The sequence below is a fragment of the Mastomys coucha genome, unplaced genomic scaffold (genome assembly GCF_008632895.1).
Source record: "Mastomys coucha isolate ucsf_1 unplaced genomic scaffold, UCSF_Mcou_1 pScaffold20, whole genome shotgun sequence".
NCBI classification, from domain to species: domain Eukaryota; kingdom Metazoa; phylum Chordata; class Mammalia; order Rodentia; family Muridae; genus Mastomys; species Mastomys coucha.
In genome coordinates this window covers 38,404,984-38,422,262 of record NW_022196903.1, presented here as the reverse complement: position 1 = coordinate 38,422,262, position 17,279 = coordinate 38,404,984, and the positions used below count along the sequence as shown (strand labels likewise).

General features: G+C 36.8%; 1 protein-coding gene across 2 annotated transcripts in view; it reads left to right on the top strand.

Moving 5' to 3' along the window:
• Positions 1-17,279, top strand: part of Tpk1 (thiamin pyrophosphokinase 1) — a 364,719-nt gene that overhangs the window by 187,195 nt on the left and 160,245 nt on the right. For both annotated transcript variants that reach the window (XM_031381704.1, XM_031381705.1), the window contains one exon: positions 2,894-2,989. In XM_031381704.1, coding sequence (XP_031237564.1) covers positions 2,894-2,989 — 96 coding nt within the window. The remainder of the gene's footprint in view (positions 1-2,893; positions 2,990-17,279) is intronic.

Here is a 17,279-nt window from a genome sequence, read left to right as displayed (position 1 = left end):
CTGTAGACCAGGCTGGCCTCAAACTCAAGAAATCTGCCTGCCTCTGCCTCTCAAGTGCTGGGATTAAAGGCATGCACCACCACCACCCTAAAAATTGTTCTTATTTTGGGCTTTTATGACAGTAAGAGCCAAGATGCTAAGCTCTACTAAATACAAAACAAACCACCCAACAAACAAAAGACTTTATATATTTATGTTCATTTAGGAAAATACTAGTAGTGATGTATTATTTTAAAATATAAAAACATATTTGGAGTTATTTAAAATTTATATTGAGAAAAATGTATGTGTTTTCAGTATTGCTGTAGACAAGCATCTATGTAAGACTGTTAAATTGATTGTTGTTTTATATCAAACAACTTTCATAATATTCATTTTTATTGTTATAATATTTTATAAATTTTAAAGAATATGACAAAAAAGGTATTGTAGGTATTGAAGGGGGGTCTCTGGGAGGAGTTGGCGTACAAAAAGGAAACAAGAATATGATTTAATTCTATTTACTTAAAATATGTTTTTAAATTTTAACAAATTCAGATAAGTTGAAATCATGTATCTTTTCTCATCATAGTACAATAAAACTTAAATCAATAATTAAAAAAAATATTTTCTCGTCCTCTTCTGCAAAACCTGTACGGAGTACTGATTTTGTGTGTGTATGTGGTACATGAGTGTTTGTGTGTGTGTGCGTACACGTGTGCACGCACACACACGTCTGTATCAGTAGGTACTAAGCACTAGGAAATTTCTTGTTCTCTGCATTTTTATCAGTTGTGGTCTCTAATGGTTTCCATCTGTTGCAAAGGGAAGTTTCTTTGATTTGAAGTGAGAACTACACTTATCTTTATGTATGTTGATAAATATTTACAATGTAATTAGGAATTATGCTGTCTTATTGAAGTGGTTTATCTTCAAGATGCATGACTTTCTAGCCCTGGTTAATTAACTGTTTCCAACTTGCAGAGATGGCATTTTTAATTTAAGTATCATTCTCATTGAGATGATTCAAGGAATTTTAAAGGCCTTTTGGTTTCAAAAAGTTAAAAATATGTCCTTTTATGGGAGCAATCACAACGTTTCTATCTATGCAAATTTATGCCCCCCCCTTTTATATTACTATACAGGTGACGAGAGTCATCAGGGCAATTGTGATCTCTTAATCTGTAAAAATTTGCAGTGATGATTCTAGATTCTGTTCTGCTCCTCTAACATTGTCTTTATAGCTTTGGGCTGGTTGTGTGAGGGTAACTAAGAGGGTAGACTCATCTGTGAATCATCTACTGCTGTTTGCCTGTTTAGGTTTATTTTTTCTTTTACGAGGTTGTTTTGTTGTCACAATTTTAAAAAGAAAGACAAAATCTCAGTTGGTAAATAAATGTGGTATGTTTAGCAAGAAGACACTGTCCCAGTCTATTGCCAATGCAGATTTCTATAAAGTCTATATATTTATATATATTTCATATATTTATTAAGTAATATATTCCTGTGCTACATAGAATACTTATTAGACATTTATTATTCATGTAAATATTTATTAGACACTTGCTATATAGCAGGCAGGTGCCAGTACAGAAAGAAACACAGTTCCTACCCTCAGGGAGTTCTCCATATCATGATATTTGGTGACAGCCTTATCTGTCACTCTTTTAATATCCCTAAGTGACTTGCATATGTCTTTCTTTTTAAGACTGTTAACTTTAGATCAGTTGCTTCTTCATGCCCTTGCTTGGCGATTATAGCAAATTTCAATATTCTTTTAGGATCAGGAAATTATGTCTTTGATCTTGTAAAGATGACATATATGCCTTTTAGATTATCATATATTTCTGAATAGTGAGAAATTAATTTTTTTCACTGGTCACTCCATTGTGAGGAAGTCATAAATGAATAAAGCACAGGTTGGGCTTGACATATTTAAAGAGACCTTGAGGTAAAAGAAGAAGCCTTAAATCTACTGAGGATGGTTTTTAGAATAATTTAGGAGTCCATATGGGTGTTTTGTATCCTTGAAAACTCTTTAAATGACAACTCCTATACACTAGATTATGTTTAACTTTCCCTTACTCAGCTCCTTGTCAGAGTCTGAGAATTGTTTCATTTCTAAATTAAGAAGTATGGACTCCCACCCTATTCTGATTTTATGCACCTTTACCTCTGTATGACACTGGGAAAGAAGATGTCTTTTTAAAGCACAGATCCTTTTGCCATCTAAGTTCACAAGAGATGGTAAGGTTCCCTCTCATGGCTTTGTCCTTTAGAATGGGCTTAGTTGTCTTGCAGGTGGTGACATGTTATAAAGAAAGCAAAGAAGTTATAACTTCACCCCATATTGTCTCAAAGATAATTCATATGTGCACGCTGGAAGCTCTTTCTGCTACTGCTCACATGTGTAAGACTATAAAAGAATCTTACAAGACAGATTGTACCTAAAGTATAAAATGTAATCACTTCTTCAATATCAATGCTAGTTTTTCCATTCATGTAATGAAGTGATATAGTCTGCCTAAATTAATTAGAGTTTTTAAAGAAATACTTTCATTTTAATCCAGGTAATTTCATTATAAGTATAATTGATTATACAAGTATAAAATTCTTATGTTAGTCTTGAATGTTATCACATTAGTATCTCTGAAGGACGGATTACATGTTAAAATATGTACTTCCCTTAGGAAAAATAATTGACATAATTAACTCATAATTGTAACTTTATTCTTGATGTGTCCCTTTATGTGAAAGAAAAAAGATATGAAGATAATGATGCTGATTCTAATGAGGAGGTAGTACTGGCCTCCTAGGATTTCTCTAATGATAGGCTGTCTTTAATTTTAGAGTTTGTCCTTTTGATTATGGACTAAAATCTTAATTCTCAACATTCTTTGTTTACAACACATAGGGCTGTGATATCATTTCAACTCCTGACCAAGACCACACTGACTTTACCAAGTGTCTTCAAGTGCTCCAAAGGAAGATAGAGGAAAAAGAACTGCAGGTAAGATCCATGCCTACCAAAGGGGAGACTCTTGTTAGTTGAGATACAAAAGAGTCTAAGTAGTTATTTACTCCTGTGTTAATTGTGAATTTCCTTTTTTGGTGTATCATGTAAATCTGGACTGAGCTGCAGATATGTTATTGAGGGTGCATGTAGTGGGATCCAGCATATGTAGTGGGGTCCAGCCGGCTGGCAGACCCTCACTTCTGCTGGATGCTTCTTGGACTGGAGATTTTTGGGTACCTATGAACGCAAGCGGGTAAGAGAGAAAAGAAAAGACACAGACACCAGGTAGCTGCATCAAGAGAGGTATGTGTTTACTAGAAGAGCCCCCAGTTTAAATAACCAGAGGCAATATTGAAACCTAAAGGCAACCTGATACCAAGCCATTTAACATCAACACGAGACCAGAGGAAAAGGTACTTCAAAGGCAAGGGAGAAAGTCTTTGATCTGAGGTAGTCAGGCATCCTCTCTGCAGGAGGCATCCACAGTCCTGGATCTGAGGGCAGTTTCCTTTCTGCTTTCCACTCTTGAGGCAAAGGGGGCAAGAGCCCACATTTCACCCTTTCTCATTAAAAAATCGATGCAGGGAATTGTGACACGTTCTCGACACGTATGCATGGGAAACAGCAGTGCATAATGCACTTTCTGACTCCGCCCCCTCAGGCACTTTTGCACAGTGGGAAAACCAGGCCATGATATATCTGTAACCCAGACAGACGGCCTTGTGCATAGATAAAAGAACACAAATATTGATGACTTAGAGTGACATGGTATAAATAGGTGACCTAAGCCATGGGTAAATTAACTCAAACAAGTTTCTGTGCCTTCCTCAAGGAATCATTGAGTCATCATTTTCACACACTGTTGCCAGATAGAGCCACACATGTTTTGAAATATTTCTGCTTAACTGTTGTGTATTTTATATAGAAAACAGATATGGTTTTGATTTGGCCCATGAGTCATCACTGCCAAATAAACTAGTGATGGTGTCTTAGTGATGTGCTGGCTGCATTAGTAATGTTTTCTATGATGTGAGATCATAGATGCCTCCATAGCCCTCCCCTTTAACTTTAAGCCACAGAGGGAAGCAGAGAGAAAGGAAGATTGAAATCAAATGTAGAATACTACTAAATATCGTTTATGCTACCATGAAAATAAAAATAGCAATTTGATTAATAAAAACAAAAAAATAAAATATCACCTTTATTATTTCTTCGCTGGAGAAAGTATCTACTGATTTGCATTTATTTATTCTTTAACAATTTTTTTTATCTGTCACTCAAATGTTCAATTAAATTAATTAGTACACAGCCTGTATTTTGTATATTTTCAGTACCTGTTGAAGTGGTATAAAATTTATTTTAGGTTTTTGTTTCAATAAACACCTAGAAATATAACAGAAGCATTGAATGAAATATTTTATTGTTTATTGTGGCAAAAGCAGTAACTTAAACCAATATGCATTATTAATTGTATAATTTCATACCAAGGGAACATCGTTGTAAATCACTGTATCATTAGAGAGCTTTGGGTAGCACAAGCATTGGCAAATGCATGCCAATGTTGTATCACTAGTTTACTGCAGTAGGGTAGCCTGCAAGCATGCCTCAGAGCAGTCCACACTCTGTTGACATGATTTATATTCACATGCTCTGTGGTTTTCTCTTCACAAGGCTTCCTTGATGTCTTAGCTACTCCTAGCATCTGTTAACCTTTGCAGCAGAGAAGGGAGGTAAAGTTGTGAAGGACTTCTCATTCTTTTTCACCATGAGCCTTCTTTACTCCCAGAATCTCTTTCTTATACCACTCAAGGAAAGCAAAAGAGGATGAGTCCCTTGCCTGCTTTCATGAATGGGGAGTGGGCTAGATCCACTGGATTATTTATTCAAAACACACAATGAGTAGCCTTCTGCCAGGGTAGTGTGGTTTTAGGAGAAGCAACTCTAATAAGAACTTATTCCCCAGGAGTGTGGTCCCTCAGAGATTTACTCCAGGACATAAATTTTAACTTGGGGAATAAATCCTTTTTTCCCTTTGAAGAAAACCTTGTTAACTGTCATAATTGGCAAATAGTTCAATGTGCAGACACAAGAAAGCAATTCAGTGAACATTTCTCATCTCTGTTGTGGCTTTGCTGAACTATGCCAAATATTTCATGCTACTTCCAGCAGTAAATTGCTATAATTTAATATTTGTTTAGTAAAAACGAAAACAGCCAATTGAGAATTATCCATATATGGCAATTAACCATATATAGCTGATTTTGAGTTTATTAAGAAAATATTATAAATACTTGCAATTGTGTCTCTTTTTCAAGCATTTCTGTTAATACTATTAAAAGTAGGAATGTAATTATACAAGTCCCATTTTTGTATAATTGATAGTATCTATAATACAATCATTGTTTCTTAAAAGAAACTGTTTTATCTAAATTCAACAAGATCTCCAGATACGGAAAACTCACAGACTAGGGTAAAGAAAGTGATCTGAAAAAAAAGTTTCAAAATAAGCAAATGATAATAATAATGATAATAATAATAATAATAATAATAATTATAGCAATTATATTAAATATTATTATTAAGTCCAGTCAGTGAGGAGTTTTGAATGAGGCACCTGCTAGAGGACCAGCAGAATGCATACATAGCAATGACCTTGTCTTTCAGTTCTGCCAGTCCTAGGTCTGCTGCTGCTGGGAGAGATGGGACCTTGGTTCAGAGGAAAAAGCCTGGATTCTTTGTGCTGTGTGCCGAAAGGGTTGTAGCTGGGTGGTGGTGTGGCATGAACATTGGTGTGGAGGAAAAATGCAGTCATGCCTGCCCTAGTGGTCACAGCCTCTGGAATGTTCCAAGCCTGTGTCATCAATCCTGTACTTCAAGGCTCTTTTTTTATGATACTAAAACTTACTATATTCCGTCCCCTTTCTGTCCCCAGGCAATTTTACATGGCTGTCCCTTTGCTTGAAAACCTGTTTTGTTTTTTTCTTGTCTCAACTATACTTGATTGATTCATCAGGTTTTCCTCTGTGATCACATAGACAAGGGTCTGTTCCTCCTCATCTTCATATTACCCATTATTTCTCCTCTAGGGCACTTTGAACACTTTAAAGGATTTTGGTTTTCTTCCCATCTCTACTATCCAACGAAGAAGTTGGTGTCAGGTGCAGGTATTAGAGACTTAATGCATAAAGAGGTACTCTGTATATTTGGTGAGTCTGATGTTAATGGAAGGTTTATCTGAGAGGCTGTGACGAGTGAATAGGAGCAAAGCAGCAAAGGAAGAAAGCAAGTTTAAAATTTCTGCACCACGAAGTAAGGACAGATAACCTGGGGAAGGTATGAAAATACCATGGCCCTTCTTCAGGGTCTTAGATAGGACTGAGGAGTAAATTAATATGAGCTGAATTAATAGAAGAAAAGCACACATCTATTTAATACAGACTTTGGATAGCATGAGAATCACTGTAGAAATATGAAATTCCAACATAGCATTTAGAACCAGTTACTTAAGTAACAGACTGTACAAAGAATGGTTGTTTTAAATTAAAAATGGCTTTTGTTCATACTGATTTTAGTTTCATTCTGATTATGGTTTCTCTCCCCACCCCAATCCAGTTTCTTCCCACCTCCCCTTCCATCTGGATCCAGACCTGCCTGCCTCCCATTAGAAAACAAACATGCATGTAATGAGTAATGATAAAATACAATAAGGTAAAACAAAACAAGTAAATAAATCAGAATATGACAAAACTACCAGGAAAAGAAGCCAGAGAAAAAGTATAAGAAACACATATAGTGCAAAAGGACACACACAAGAATCCCATAAAAACACAATATGGAAGCCATATTGTTTATACAAAGGACCTGTAGGGTTAAAACAATACCCTGCCTGAGCATTATGAGACAAAGATGCCATTAAGTTCATTTTGTGGCAGCCACCTACTATTGGGCATGGGACTGCCCTTAAGCATAGTTTCTCTAATGAGGCAGCTCTGATTTTCCTTTGCAATTGGAGCTAGCTTCTGGTTAGGGATGAAGGCATGTGTCCATTTCTCCTTTCAGCTCTTGGACCCCCTGTCTCTATCAAACCCACACAGGCCCTGTGCATGCTGCCTCAGTCTTTGTGAGTTATGTGCTTTGATCCTGTTGATTTAAAGGGACCTTGTTTTTAGGTGTCCTCCACCCACTTTGGCTCTAGCGCTTTTTTCTGCCTGGCCTTCCACAGGACTCCCTGAACCCTAAAGGGAGAAATTTCATGAAAGCATCCCATTTAAGGCTGTATGGTCCAAGATCTCTCACTCTCTGCACGATGTTTGGCTTTGGGTCTGTATTTGTTGCCATCTACTTCAGGAGGAAGCTTCCTCAATGAATGCCGAGCAAGGCATGGATGTGCTTTCCTAGCCGTGGAATGGACAAGTAGTATTAATCATGGAAAAATGACTCAGTTATGCACAGAAATATTTTATTACTTCAACCAATACCATGCAGGGCACTCTTGGTCTTCCCACCTTTGAGAATAAGCTCTTGCCTCTATCACACAGGGACTGTACGTTTACTTTTAAGAGGAATTGTGAAGATCAGAGACATCTTTTTGTACTGACTCTTTATTTGTTTGCAATTTAAATATTCAGCATGCTAGAATGGTGTGAATATGTAGGGATGGCTTCTTCCGAGGCTCCTCTGTTTCAGTGGACCTGTGGCAGTTTGAGAAGCTTATAATGGGGAAGATGATTATTGTTTTAGTATTTTAAATATTATACTTAGTGAGTGGGGAGATAGCTCAGATAAGTGCACAAGCATGAAGACCTAAATGAAATCCCCAATAACATGTAAAAGTAAGGTTATATTGATAATGCATCTATAATCCCAGCACTAACGGGGCAAAAACAGGTGAATCTAGGCCAGACTGTGTGGCTGAACAGTGAGCTCCAGGATCAGAGAGTGGCCCTTGTTACAGAAAGTCAGGTAGATGGTGATTGAGGAAAACATTCAACTTCTGTACATGTACCTATATACGTACACATACACATACACACACACATACACACACACACACAGAGAGAGAGAGAGAGAGAGAGAGAGAGAGAGAGAGAGAGAGAGAGAGATGAAGTCTATGTTGCTCATGATGAAAACTTCTTGAGACAGCTGTCATTCAGGCTGTGAAGCACAGTGATAATACGCTGCCATCAACTGCACATTCCTTGTCTGCACATTCAATTTCTTGTGACCAAGGGTAGTCTGAAAATATTAAACCAAGAAGTACAGAAATCATATTTCATGGGTTTTTACATGTTTCACCTTTATGAATAGCTGAATGAAACATAATTTGTCCATTCTCCTCTGGGATTATGAATTACCCCTCTGTCCAGGGTTTGCATGTTGTACTTGCCAATCTCTCTTTAGTCATTTATTTGCTAGTTTGTATACTGGATTGATGCTCCCAGGATCCCAGTTCTGTTTGTCCTCTCAGTCATCATATGCCTTGTCACAATGTCTTCGCCATTCATTTCCCTTCATCTCATTACGTAAGTGTATTATTTCACATTGCCATAGAAGAAAAAGTGTTGGCTCTGTACAGTAGCCTATTTTGAGCCAGAAATCACATTCATGTAACCTTCGGTCCAGCATATTGCTGTGGTTCTTCTATTTCATTGTCGGTTACTATTATATTACCATGTATTCAATTTGAGGAAGTAGTTTCTGTGAGTTTCTATTGGATTTTTTTAAACTTTGAGTACATTTTTTAATTTGATCAATTACAAAGAAGTAAACATTAAAAAGAAAATAATATAATACCCCCACATCCTTCCTTTTACCACAGCATGAGATCATGACAGCTTTTAAAGATTTATTCCTAACATATCTATATGAAGTATAAGAAATAATCCTTTATGCTTCTCTTTTCCAATAAAACACATTTTTCCACTTGATTCCCTTATAATTTATAAAGATAAATTTGTCATCAATTTATAACAGGAGGTACAAGATCCTGCTGCAAAATAAAATTTTAATTATAAACGGGATACAAGTGCTCTTGAACTTAGGCTGTGTACCATACAACATTGAACTTTGCTGTATTTAGATTCAATTTTCTTTTTAGTCTGAAGGAGTTTATTATCTAGAATATGAGATTAATTGAAGAAAACTCCCATGAATTATCTTTATTTCAAACTCATCTGCCCTCAAGTCCCATTCCTATTCAGGAGGGTTCTCTTATTCATGTGACTCTAATGCTTTGCTTTCATGGGACAGTACTCCTTCTGTGTAATGGGGTCTTGAATAATTCATTATCAGGATGACCTCTGATACGAATGCTCCTTAAACAACACTTACTTTCTACTGCTCAAATGATTAAACACTTTATATCTAAACCATACTATTCAGTAGGAAGCATTAAATGTTGTGAGTCCAAGCACCAAAAAAGATGGTGCGCACGTTTTTTGAATGAAGCAGGAATAAGTCTACAATTTAAGGACCAATGGAGCTGAGGTGTTTGCAGCCCCTTAGGACGAACAACAATATGAACTAACTAGTACCCTCAGAGCTCCCAGGGTCTCAACTACCAACCAAGGACTGCACATGGAGGGGTCTGATTGTTCAGGCAGCATATGTATAGTAGAAGATTGCAAATTCAATCATCAATAGGAGGAGAGGACCTCGGCCCTGTGAAGGTTCTGTGCCCCAGTGTAGGGGAATGCCAGGGCCAGAAAGTGGGAGAGGGCGGGGTGGCAGGCATGGGGAAGTGGGAGGCAACAGGGGTTTGTTTTTGTTGTTTTTGTTTGTTTCTTTGTTTTTTGGAGGGGAAACTGGGAATGGAGAAATTTACATGTAAAAAAAGAAAAAAAAAGACACTGAAATGACAGGATATGTCTGCTTAAGGCATTTACTGGTATTGCAGGACAGTAGATTCGAGTACTTCAATTGCTGGTATATTTTTATATCTACACAGACATATATTTCTTTTGTTTTACTGAACTAGGAACATCACTCTGTACCCCAGGATGACCTGTAACTATCCTACCACACTAACCTAGGAGAGTCTTGTGTTCTTTAATTATGTCTGGATTGTAATTCTCCACTGCCATGAGGCCTGGGGCCTGTGTTAAGAAATATAGATTGTCCTTCTTTTAAACTCTTTCATGCTTATACGTACACTGACCTTACACATCAGCAAGTACTGTGTATTTTAGGCTATATACAGGCATTAATTACCCATATTACATTTAGGTATACATATTTGTATGATGGCTTTATTTTGCATACTGTAATCATATATCATAAATGTCTTATTTGGAAAAGTACCTCATTTGAAAATGAAATTTAAGACTTATCCATTGGAATGGAGGAGTACCTGTGGGTCTCTGAGAGCTTCAGTTATCCAAGTGTCTCCATGTGTTTTTCTTTCCTTCTTTTTTTTTTTTAAATCCAACCAGACCTAATCCCTTGAACATAATTAACCTCCCTGCCTGGCCTCCAGAGCAAAATGTGAAGAGGTGTTGCTATGTTCCTTTATATTTGGAACTCAGTATATAGACATTCATGTCATTTCTGCTGTAGCAGGAACTTGTTCTGGTAGGGTTTATAAGCCAATATCTTTATCTGAAAAAAAAAAATGTAATATTGCCTGCCAGTAAGTCTGTCTGTCTGTTGAGAAATTATCACAAGTCAGAAAAGACTAAGAATATATGACAAAGAATTTAGGTTCCTAGTGTGTATTGGTGTGTGAATTGGAAAAATGATATTGATAGGCAGATGGTAGAACATGGACAGTTATATATAAACATCTTCACTACTAGTTGTAACCAATATTCCGTGGTTATAAGATGATAATACAGGAAAACTGGGTAAAGTACACCTCTGTAAGCTAAAAGTGGTTCAGAGTAACAGTTTACTCGAAGAAATATACCCTGGCTTAGATGCATTATTTCCATAGAGCCTCTCACAGAACATATGTAATATGATTCACAGTGATGAACAGAAGGGTGCTTCTTAGATGCAGGAAAATCAAGAGCAAGTGGATTCACTCACCTTAAAGGTTTCCCTTAGAATGTTTCCCATTTTATTCTCTGCTTCATATTTAAATGACTATTTTAGATGAAAAGTTTGCTAGAAAATCTTAGTTTGACACTTGGAGGCATTTAAACTGGAAGAGCAGCCCAGAACTTCACTATCTCTCTATATTCCCAAGGGAGAAAAATGGAACTCCACCACATGTGGAGCAGCCTTATGAGGTGTAGTAACTGGAAGGATGCTCTTTAGTTCTGCATTTTTTAGGTGGCCTGATAACCTTTCACAACTCTTCATCCCTCTTTTCCCCAGGTATCTCAGTGTTGACGTTGCTTCACTCCTGCCTCCTTCTCCTTCTCCTGTGTCCCTTGGCATCTGTTACCACTTCTATATCAATAACACTCTAATCTATAGTTTTACTCCAAAAACCACAAAACCATATTTCTATTAGTTAACAGTGGGACAGAGGAACTTGAGTGTCAAAATTTGTCATCCTGCTCACAATATGTCATTTCCCTTATCTCATTCAATGGCACTGCTATCATCCACCTATATATACCTCTAAGATTATCTACTACACAATGCTTGATCACACTTACTTAAAATTCCCTGGTTTCCCTCTTGCATGCAGCTTTTTCTTTGCACTTTTACTGGTGCTACATTAGCTGGGTTATTTGGTTAGTTTTTGTTCCCCTTTTTTTTAGTCCCTCCTTTTACTGAAAAATAACACACTATATATTAATTGTGCATCTGCTTTAAATCATTAATTGTCTCCCATTATTATATATTTGTTAATATTAGGCCAATGACTAAATGTGTTTCTAGTGGCATGTGTACAGATGCCAGAGGATTCCATGACCTTCCCTTGCACATTCACTCTTTGATGCATGCTAGTAGCTTTCATTCTTCTCAAACATATAGATAGAATCTCTCGTGTGCTCCTCATGTCCATCACTAGTAATAATGAGTATACTTATTATAAAAGTAATTATAATTTAAATTTTTCTAAGCTACAAGTATTTTTAGCATTGTAACTAGAATCTAGGTACTCAAGTTCTTGGGCAACACTTGGACCTCTGTTTGGCCATGTGATAGTAAACAACTATATAATATAAACCATTTTATTCCTTATAAAATATGAGAGTTAATTTGCCTTATAACAGAGTCATGTGGTAACTTATGACCTCTAATATTCTCCAGTTCTAATACAAGAGACAGACAGGTAGCCATGGAACAACTCAATTGTATAGTAGATGCTGCATACCAACTGCAGGTAAATATACAACCTCTGTATTTCATCCTTTCACTGGTCATCTGAGGAAAAACTGGAATGACAAATACTCTTTGTAATGAGAATGTAGAATGTAGCTCATAGGAACAAGTTCTTTCTTGCCACTCTAGTTAAGCAGAACTCGTCAATCCTCCTTTCTAGTCTACTGGATCAGGTTTCCTTGTACTCTTCTTTGCTCTGTTATCTCCTTAGCACAATGACATATGGCATACTTTACTTTTAGTAACTTTTTAATATATCTTTAAATGGTAGAATGTATGCTTCATATGAACAGGTGCTCATGTGTACCAGCCCCCTTTTATGTCCACCATAACCAAACTGTACCTAGTACATGTAGGAGCTCCATAAATATGAACATGTTCAAATTTAGAGGAATCCTATTAAGTAAGCTTTGTTATCAAATGTTATTAAACATTATTGCTTGATTTAATTTTCAAAGCCCATTCTGATTCCACAGATTCTGTCTCATTGTCAATGAAAATGCTTCTGTTTTAGAAATACATGGTAATTGCCATGGGTATATCCAATATTTATATTGTATTATATTATATTATAATAATACACACTATATTTTATATGGTAATGTATTATATATGGTCCTATATACCTTTATATATGATATAACATTTCTTTATCTTATAGGATTTTGATATAATGTGTGTTGTATGTAATTTAAAAGTATTAAGGTCTTACATTAAGTTTGTTCTGTAATTTATAAGTTGTTATTTCTGGAACTCCTACCTCTTTTCTGTGTTTAAAGTTACTTGCACATGACAAGAGGAACCAAAAATATACTGATTGCTTTTTATATGCCTTGTCCTTGTGAGCTTGATGATAACAAATATGTCTTAAAGAAATGATAGAAGGCCTTAAACTTTTCAACAGCAACTATGTAACTAAGCCAGTGTTTGTAAGACATCTTTAGGGAAGGGGGTTGTCGGGGTTCTGGGTCTGTCTACCTCAAAGGAATGTTATGAGCTTGAATGGTTTTTTTATGAAAGAATATGAAATAAATACTGTACCTATCCACACATCATCAGCACTATATAAATATGTTCACATATACCAATCCTTACCTTTTAGTTCAGAAGCAGCTTTGTCAAGTGCCACAGTAATTGGGACAAATCCTGTACTGGTTGAGTGAGAGACAAGGATGCAAGGAGGAGGAGGTTTCTGGCCATCAGGTACTAGCATATTGTTTTGTATGTCATTTTCAGAGGCTTTCCAAAGAGGAACTCACATCTGTTTCTCCTTTACAGAGAACAGAAATCTGTTTTATAGTACTGTGCAACAAGAGAAAATAGATAAACCTAGTGCTTTGAAGTGGTTTGGGAGATGGGCTAGAGACATAAAAAGTGTCCTACCTTAGAGGCTCTGGCAGTCTAATTCATTCTTGTAAGAAGAGAGCTGTGTGTTTATAGGCCCCAGAACAAAGGTTATGTTTATCTGATTACCAGGAATCTCAGCTTCATGACTCACTTGCCAGATGGAATTTCCTATTAATATATCGAGTGACACCTTTGGTGGTTGTGAGGATGCTCTTCAGAAGACATAGGGCCTTATATGAAAAGGAATTTTATACCATGATGAAGATTCAGAAACCAGTACTGGAAAGAGAAGCGGTGTCTTGAGGCCTTCCACAGGATGAGTTGTCATGCACTAGTTTAGTAAATAGAAGTTCCTCTCCATTTTTTTCTTTGTGGAAGATATTAAAAACAATAGCCCCTGAACTAATATTATTAATTCCATACAGATAATGTTTATTCATTTTAAAAGTGACATTTTTATAGCTACAAAGTCATGCCAATCTTGAAATGATATTGTAACATGTCACAGAGGTACATATGCAGAGTTTTGTATCCTCCGTGATGATTCATTAGTACTCAGAGGAGATCCATGACTCATTCCCTCTGCCTAAGTGTATTCTCTTTGCGTTATCTGCTGAACATTGTTGACTCAGAAAGTTCCCTTTAAGTAACAGAAGTAAACTCCGTGCTCAGTTTCTACCCTTGGCTCTGGAGATAGAAGGAGAAAATGCTTTCAGGTGTCCCTGCTGCTCCTTTCTTTCTTTCTTTCTTTCTTTCTTTCTTTCTTTCTTTCTTTCTTTCTTTCTTTCTTTCTTTTATTTTTTTTCTTTTTTATTAGATATTTTCTTTATTTACTTGTAAATTTCTCCTTTCCCAGTTTCCTCTCCAAAAAACAAAGAAACAAACAAAAGCAACAAAAACAAGCCCCTGTTGCCTCCCCCCTCCCCATGCCTGCCACCCCACCCTCTCTCACTTATTGGCCCTGGCATTCCCCTACACTGGGGCACAGAACCTTCACAGGGCCGAGGTCCTCTCCTCCTATTGATGCTCGAATTTGCAATCCTCTACTATACACATGCTGCCAGAACAATCAGACCCCTCCATGTGCAGGCCTTGGTTGGTGGTTGAGACCCTGGGAGCTCTGAGGGTACTAGTTAGTTCATAGTGTTGTTTGTCCTAAAGGGCTGCAAACCCCTCAGCTCCATTGGTCTTTTCTCTAACTCCTTCACTGGGGACCCTGTACTCAGTTCAATGGATGGCTGTGAGCCTCTACATCTGTATTAGTCAGGTACTGTAAGAGCGTCTCAGGAGATAGCTATATTTAGGCTGGCTTTCCCTTCCTTCAGTCTCTGTTCTTCTTTCTTAAGAGCAGTTCAGTATAATGTTCATGGTCACTCCACTGTCCATAGCAGCAAGTCTACATATGTGGAATAGAAATAGCAGCACACCTGCTACTCTTCTGTGTACCTTCCCTTTTAAACACACATGAATGTATATCTTCCCTACTGTAATCTGTTGAATTAAGATACTCTATAGCACATTAGGAAACAGTACTGTCTGAACTTATATTGATTATATTTTGATCTATTTCAGGTGCCTATAAGATTAACCTGAAGGATGCTGACTTTTAAAAGCATTTATAGAAATAAAGCATTTCAGTAGAAAATTATCATCAAATAAATATTGTCATCCAGATTATAAATTTACTATGATACTCATATGCAGACTATTCAGCAAAATGGTAAATAGCATTGTGACTATCTTCAATGTAAATCTAGGCATGATGACATGATAAATATTGTATTCACAGGGATTAATATGCATGCAAACTAACTGCACTGCAAGAAGTAAGCATTAAGTAATTAGTGTCACTGCAGTGACATTTTCATTTGACATTATAAAATGGTCCAACTCATATCTAGAAATCAAAGTGCTAATACCAAGTACAAATTTGCTACCAAAACATTCTATTCTTCTTAATGGTAGAAACATAAGCTATTTATATTCCACCATCTTGCAATGTCAAATGATTTATGCTAAAGCAAGTCTGATAGCTACCAATTATAAACTACACAAAGCCAGTGAAAATAATTTTATACTAGTAAGCATTGAGGAAATAATGCATGAAAAACACTGCAAATAGCCAATTCTTACTCATCCAGAAGTGGAAACCAGGCATTTGAGGTATTATGTTAGATAGGCATATGAAGCCAAGTATTATTTTATGGCTGAGGCAAAGCAAGAAATACTGTGGGGTGAGAAGTGGTCATGATGCAGGGTGGTCTCATTCCTATTCCAAATGACTACACATGAAAAAACACAGATCTGTGGGACCAGAGTCAGCAAACTTCCAAATGACTTGAAAAACCAGCTGCCTCAGCTTGAAGAGGATCCTGACAATGACGGCAATGGGAGCGGCACTAACTCAATAATGATTCAGAGTCAGTAGTGGATGCAAGCTGTCAGTTCAAGTGCTCTCTCTTTGCCCAAGGATTCTCATCATTTTTCTTCTTGTTTCTTCCTTCTCCCGTGCCATTCTTTTGCCTTTTCCACTGAGCCTGAACCCAGTCTTTTATTTACGAATTATTTTATTTATTTATTGCACCATCAAGGCTTTGAACATTATCAATATTTTTTTGAAATCCTCAAATTTATATAAATTTTATGAATCCTAGATCATTAGTCTCAAACCTTGCTTCCTTAAAATAAACTAAGCCCAAAGCAGAAGCACATTTCCTTATATTTTTTACTCAGCCTGTTCTTCATTGGTAGCTGGGTACAGCTCTTGAGGTTTCCTAGTACAGCAGACAGCAGTCTTTAGTAACTGTTTTCATGTAAAATCATACAGGTGACAGATTGCTTAGGTTAAAATGGTTTCTTACAAAGTTTTCTAATTTATGCAAGTAAAGCAGCTAGCTGTCTTTGATATCTCCTAGGCATTGTTATCTTCAATTCTTCCAGGAGCTAGGAGAATGAGGTACTAGGTTTTTATATGTGTGTCCATCATCCTTTAATTCTATAATCTTTGTTTTCTCATCCTAGCAATTCCATGGTGTCATGTACTCTCCCAATACTATTTATTTCTAATCAGATACAAGCCTTTCTCCTAGAAAATAAACCCATCTATCATTTGCTTATATTTTATACATTCTTTCTTTTCCTATCCATGCCTTTTCTTCCTAAGACCACTTTAACTCTCTATCATTGATGTCCCCAAATTCACCCTGGCAAATTAATGCAATGGTCATTGATCCAGAGGGTACATGGATGTCTTCATAATTCAAAGTCAAGGTCAAGTCTGGCAATGAAGTGTTTCTACAAAGGCCCATGTAGGGTTTTGTGGCCTCTGTAGTTATGTTGTCTAGACCCTTTCCCATGGCCCTAGAGGGCAGGCAGAAGGCCTGCTCCTCATTCTCCACAGCCTCATGAACCTTCCACTCCTCATTCCTAAGGACTACATCCACTCCCTTTATTATGGAGTGATTAGCTCTGAGTAATTGTGGAAATATATTCCCCAGAAAGAGAGATTGAAAGTAAAATAGAAGACAGCAGATCAGCCTCAGGACCATAGCAGTCATAGGCACTTGTGGGTTATGGGATCAACAGCATGGCTCCTCCTCTTAAGCAGCTGTGCTTTTCGCAGCACCCTTTCTTTACCTGCACAGATAGCATACATTTTTTT